This window comes from Nematolebias whitei, chromosome 15 (assembly GCF_014905685.2).
Source record: "Nematolebias whitei isolate Nwh7 chromosome 15, NemWhi1, whole genome shotgun sequence".
Classification (NCBI taxonomy): Eukaryota; Metazoa; Chordata; class Actinopteri; order Cyprinodontiformes; family Rivulidae; genus Nematolebias; species Nematolebias whitei.
The window spans coordinates 40,634,327-40,640,235 of record NC_056512.1 but is presented as its reverse complement, the minus strand read 5'-3'; the positions used below and the strand labels follow the sequence as shown (position 1 = coordinate 40,640,235).

At 41.4% G+C, this 5,909-nt stretch overlaps 1 protein-coding gene across 2 annotated transcripts in view; it reads right to left on the bottom strand.

Annotated features, from left to right (window-relative positions):
- LOC119421845 (potassium voltage-gated channel subfamily A member 7) overlaps positions 1 to 5,694 on the bottom strand; it is an 8,150-nt gene extending 2,456 nt beyond the window's left edge. Inside the window, exons 1-2 of one of the 2 annotated variants that reach the window (XM_037689210.1) lie at positions 5,445 to 5,694; positions 3,580 to 4,304 (exon numbers count right to left, since the gene is read on the bottom strand). In XM_037689210.1, coding sequence (XP_037545138.1) covers positions 3,580 to 4,257 — 678 coding nt within the window. In that variant the 5' untranslated portion in view covers positions 4,258 to 4,304; positions 5,445 to 5,694. The remainder of the gene's footprint in view (positions 1 to 3,579; positions 4,305 to 5,444) is intronic. The other variant, XM_037689209.1, reaches the window with a different exon arrangement.
- Positions 5,695 to 5,909: the final 215 nt, after the last annotated feature.

The window sequence follows — 5,909 nt, the reverse complement described above, 5'->3', positions numbered from 1 at the left end:
AATTCAAAAACGTTCAATACAAAAACAACTGGACTTTATTTGTAACAGCTGTACTGAACGTTTTTGAATTTATCATGACTTGAGAATCTTCACCAGAATAATTCCTTTATGGTTCTGCTTCCCACACAGTTTGTTTAAATTTGCTTATTCTCACGCAGGAAAAGGAAATATGGGAGCAGAAAAGTTGGACCAGTGGTAAAAAAAATCTCCATGGAGACGATGTTTACAGCAGAGAAAACACATTCGCAGCACATCTGTCGTCAGGAAACCGTGATATCTGTGATACTGTGCTAACATTTTCTCTCCTCTCCTCTTTCACCCTCCCAGCTTTAATTTTTTTTCCACGGACTTTAATATAAATCACCTTCTCTATATTTAAACTTACAAATAAACCTTATGTTCATGTGACTCTAGCTTGTGTTACAGGCATCTGGCTCTTCGTTTAACGCGGCCGTTTGTTTTTATCTGGGAAGAAGACGCGTTTGAGATAACTGAGCATTAGTGTCTTTTAACAAGTTAGATAATGTTACTCCAAGCATCTGCATGCTTTGCTGTGAGTTTTCTTCTCATTACTGGTGGATAAAATGCTCCGGTTCAGGCAGGTTGATTTGGTTGTAGCTTTTAGTCTTTTCTGGCAACGCTGCACATTAATTTCTGATTGTTGTTTTTGTGATTTGCTTCAGACACAGCCGAATTGTGTTTCCAAATATACCTTACAGCTGTAAAAACATCCCACAGTGTACAATGTAACCTACATGAAAGGAGTTTTTATTGCAGGACAGATGTATTTGGATGAAATTAGTTTCAGCTGGATTGAGCCAATAAACTGCAAACTGAGCCTTTTGCTTTTATGTTTCTCCGCAGCCGTAGGTTTTGTTTCCTCACACAGTGCATGTTGCTTTATGTAACATTCATAGGTTTAGGAAAGTTACAAGTTTAAAACAGAAATGCTAATCGACCTGGCTCTGGTTCAGAATGACATCTCGAATAGATCTTCTGCAGAGTTGACCGGTCTTCAACTCTATTTCAGTTCAAATATAAAGTAATCGCTTACATCCTGATAAAAACAACTTGTTTTTGTGAGACTTTCCATCTGGTGGATTCTGTTAGAACCGCTGGGTTTGAATGGTGTCCAGTTCTGCTCGGATCATCTACAGCATGGTTTGTCTCTGAGAATGATGAAGTGTAAATCCACCGGGTGCTGCTTTTGATCTTTTCTGCTCATTTAGCGCCAGAAATCTGTCTCGTGTCTGGGCTCCAGCTAATTTCATCCTGCGGTCGTCATCAGAAAAGCTGATCTGTCGCTCAGTGAGAGTCACGGCCTTTATTAATATGGACATAAGTTTATGTGTTGATGCGCTCTAAGGGCCCTCCTATAAATATCTCTGTATGTCTCCGATCCGTAACGTGAGACAACCGCTCGTTCTTTGCATTCACTCGTGCTTCTCTTCTTCTAAGTTCTTTCATTCACTGCTCACTATTTTTAAAGTATCCACATGGCTCTGGCAGGTGTCCGGTAAACTTAATCCAATCTGCACTGATTGCTCTCCATGCTCCTCACTTTTGATTTATAGGAAGAGGAATAGCCTAAATTTAAACTTTGTGTTTCACGACACCCAAAGACATGCACAGACATGGGGCTGTAAGAAGCAGTTACGCGCAGTCAGTATCTTCCCTGCAGTAGATAGTTGTCAGAGTGATCTCAGTTTTTGAAGAATCATGGAGAATTTCCCTCGAATGAGTTAAAATAACGTGCAGGAACTACTTTTCCAGAGAGGAAGGGTTCTAAAAATCTAATATAGCACTGTGGCAGGACAATATTTTTCATGTAGTGAACACTGAACATCCCTCGCTGCCAGAGGAACCTTTATCAATGTGGAATTTAATTAATAATTTTTAGCAACATCAATTCTTTTTAAAAATTTTAATTATTGTAAATTTTTGCCAAAATGTTTTCCACAGGGTTTTGACAAATTTATGAACAAATCAAACCATCTCTTGAGCCTTGCTTTGGAAGCAATGTTTTATGAACGTTTTAAACGGCTAGTTTTTTAACGTTCTGTAGCAGCTAGCCGTGCTAATGCTAGCTAATTTATAAACGAGGATGTTTCTCGCATAAAGTAATCAATGTAATGCTTTTGCACTCTAGATGGTGGAATTTCACTCTTAAATAACCTCCACTCTGAATACCAGGAAGCGTTTAAATAAATTCGCTGTTCGGTTTGAAAATTAAAAAAACTTGTTCTTATTACGTTGATAAGGAACTCACTTTATTACTTTTTTTAAAGGGCGGGTAAATTTGTTTATAGATGATAAATGAAGCGGGTGAAATGGTGATTGTGTCTAATCAGTGCTAAAGGATCACGTTTTCTTCTGCAAGGACACATGATGAACACAGAAATGTACTTTGGTCAACTGAAGTTTGTTTTATAGCTTCTTTTCATCTATTAAACTAGACAACGGCTGTTTATTTAAAGTGACGGACACAACCTAAAAGGGAACATTTTTTTGTAAAAGTGCAGCGTGAATATTGAGTGCTAAAAGCTAAAAGAAACCGAGCAGTAGCTAAAAGGAGCAGAACAGTAGCTAAAAGTAGAAAACAATCTACAATACATAAGCAGCAAAACACTGGTTAAAAATAAATTAAAAGGTAGCTACAAGCTCAATGCAGCAAAAAGCTAGCTAAAAGTAGCAAAACCGCTAGCTCAAATCAAATGCAGCAAGAGGCTAGTTAACAATAAAATAAGCATAGTGATAGCTAGAGGCTAAAAGTAGCAAAATTTTAACTTACAAGTTAAGAATGGCAAAAGGCTAAGTAAAAGGACCCAAACACTAAGTAAAGGTTAAAAGTAGCAAATTTGTAGCTAGATGCTAAAAGAAACAAAATACTTATTAAAAGTAGCTAAAAACTAGCTAAGATCCAAATTTAGTAAAGGCTAGCTAAAAGTAGTGAAACACTAGATAAGTCAAAACTAGCAAATAATGAATTTGGAGATAGTTAAAGGCTATCTAAGCAGAGCAACCAACTAGCTAAGAACTTTAAGTACTAAATTGTTTTTTTAGAAGTCAAAAGCAGCAAAAACGTAGCAGAAAGCTAAAAGTAGCTAAACTGACTTAGCTAAACTTTTATTTTCTAACATGGGGCCTGTATGTACATGTTTGTCTGGTAAGTGTTCAGTTGTGTTTTCCTTGTCACATCCTACATTTATGTAAATATTTAAAGTCAAAAGCCCCTCCTCCCTCAGAACCACCCGGTCCAGTCCAGTCCATGTGTCTTTTGTTTCAGTTTTAGAGAAATTGCCACCCCTGACTCCCCCATAAATATTTGCCCGTGATTCTCCGAGCTGAGATCCCACCGACTGCTTTCTTCACAGAACTGAACTGTCCCTTTAACTGCTGCCGTCGGCCTCCATTCCTTCCTTCAGTCTGAGTGGATCAGATTTAATGACGAGTCCAAACAACTCGGGAACAACTCACTCTGTGCTGCTTTTGCCCTGTATCTTTCTGAACTTCCTTTTTCTGCCAGATTTTCAATCATCACACAAACTTGCACTAATACCCCCCCCCCCTCCTCCTCACCTCCCGTCGTTCCTTCTCATGCCTGAACATCGGCAGAGTCTCCAAGCAGAAGATGAGAATGGAGAGGACGATGACCATGACGCTGATGATGGCGATGATCCGCGCCCCACTTGAAGACTCCGGGTACTCAAACAGCATCCAGATTTGCTGCTGCCACTTTCTGGGGGGTAATGGTCTCTCCTCCTCTTTAGGGAAGCCTTCGTCCTCCTTGAAGCGGTCGATGATCTCCTCTCCGAGCTCGTAGAAGTGCAGCTCCTCCAGGAACATGTCCAGGGGGATGTTGGCCGGTCTCCGCAGCCTGCCGCCCGACTGATAGAAGTAGAGGATGGCGTCGAAGCAGATGCGGTTCCTGTCCAAGAACAGTTCGTTACGTAGGGGGTCGTAGTACCGAAGGCGCCGGCGGGGGTCGCCCAGCAGGGAGTCGGGGAACTGAGCGAGAGTGCGGAGCTGGGTCTCATAGCGCATCCCAGAGACGTTGATGGCGAGGCGTTCGGTCAGAGCCCAGCCGCTCCTCAAGGGACGACGGTTGTCCCTCCGGACCTCCTTCTCACTGCTCTCCTTCTCCAGCTTGTTCTGTTTGTCTTTGCTTTGCTTCTGTTCGTCACTGACCTCAGACTTTTGGTTTTCTTTTGCCTCCTCTCCTCCGTCTGTTCCCCCCTCCTTGTCTTGAGCATCCATTTCTCAGCCTTGGATAGTTTTCTTGACAATTTTCTCGTGTCTTTATGCTAAACAGGTGAAAGTCAAACTGTTATTTACTTCATAACTGAACAAGAACTGACAGCTGATATCAAAATAAAAGTCTGGTATACGCTGAAGGAACATCATGACAAATGTGTGGATCTCGGTGTCGAGGATCACTTTTAGCTGCTACCACACCAACTTTTAGCTCTGCATCTGTAAAATCAACTGGATTGTAGCAATTTTTGTGTTTCTGACGTCAGTTATCTGTGGCGGACATCTTGAATTGACTTGAAAACTTTAGCTGTAAATGTATTGTGATTGTTTTCTGAAAGCTTCATTAAATTTCCCATAAAACTTTAGAATTGATGAGCAGATCTCGCTCAGTTTAACGCAGTGGCAGCCATCCTTCATGTTCTAGATGTTTCTCTGCTCCAACACTCCTGATTTGAGTCGAGGGGTGATTATGAGGCTTCTGCAGAACATGCAGAGGTGATTCAACCATTGAATCAAGTGAGTTGGAGCAAAGAAACCAGTAAAACATGCAGGATGGTGTCCCTCAAACACCAGGATTGGACACCCCCTGGTTTGGGGTATGTGTTGGGGATGACTCTCAGCTACTACCACAACAAATCTGTGCGCAGTATTTTTAAAATCGCCCGAGTCATAATGATGTTTGCGTTTCCTAATGTTGATTTCCTGTGGCGGCCATCTTGAATGGGATTGACTTCAAAAGTTAATCAGCTGTAGACATTTATCCGTTGTTTACTTTCAGATTGATTTCGATACATTCACTGGTTCATGAGATGTTAAAAATTAAATGAGGTTTTAGTATCATTTGTGATATTCAGCCACTACAAACCATCTAAACAAGAAAATAGATGGAGAGGGAAAACAGACTATAAACATAGCAATGTTAAAAATAAGCCTTCACTGATTGGTTATAAAAAGATAAAACGGTTAGCAAAAAGATTTAACAGCCAGAGTTATAAAAACATAATAATATGCATTTGTTTTAGCTCAAAACTGAAACATAAAATACCAAAAGTTAGATTTATAGAGGATTGTTGTGTTTGCTTTAGTTGGAGCTAAATTAGCTTGTAGGAGATGAAAAAGGCTAAAATACATAAGAGAGAATGTAACAAACAGGAAGCATCATCATTATCAGAGCGTTCCCCTCCTCTCACCTGTGTGCCTACCTGCTCCTCCAACAAGTCCCACCTCCTGTTTGACCATGACTCTCCTGCTGTACCTCCACCTCCAGGTGCTGACCCGGTTCACCTCATCACACAGCCCAGAAACACCCTGGGAACTGTCCTCCCGTGAGGAGGAGCTGAGTGGCTCCTTCAGGGCCCGCCGTGGTGTTGATCTGCAGCCCCGAGTCAAGCTGAGCTGGTTTGTAGGTCACTTCACTTTCACCATCGTGTCTGTTACACGCCACCGAGGGAATGCTGCAGGGTGGAAATTTAATCTTTGACCCCGCTCCAAGAGCTGCCGTCTCCTCCCCACCCACCTTCTTCTTTTTTTATTTATTTTTTACCCCCCACCACCAAAATTTCCTGCTCCAAATTTTACGCCTGCTCATTAGTTCGTTAGCGACTGACCTCACAATCAGAGTGTGCGTTGAAGATGACTCTCAGCTACTACCACAC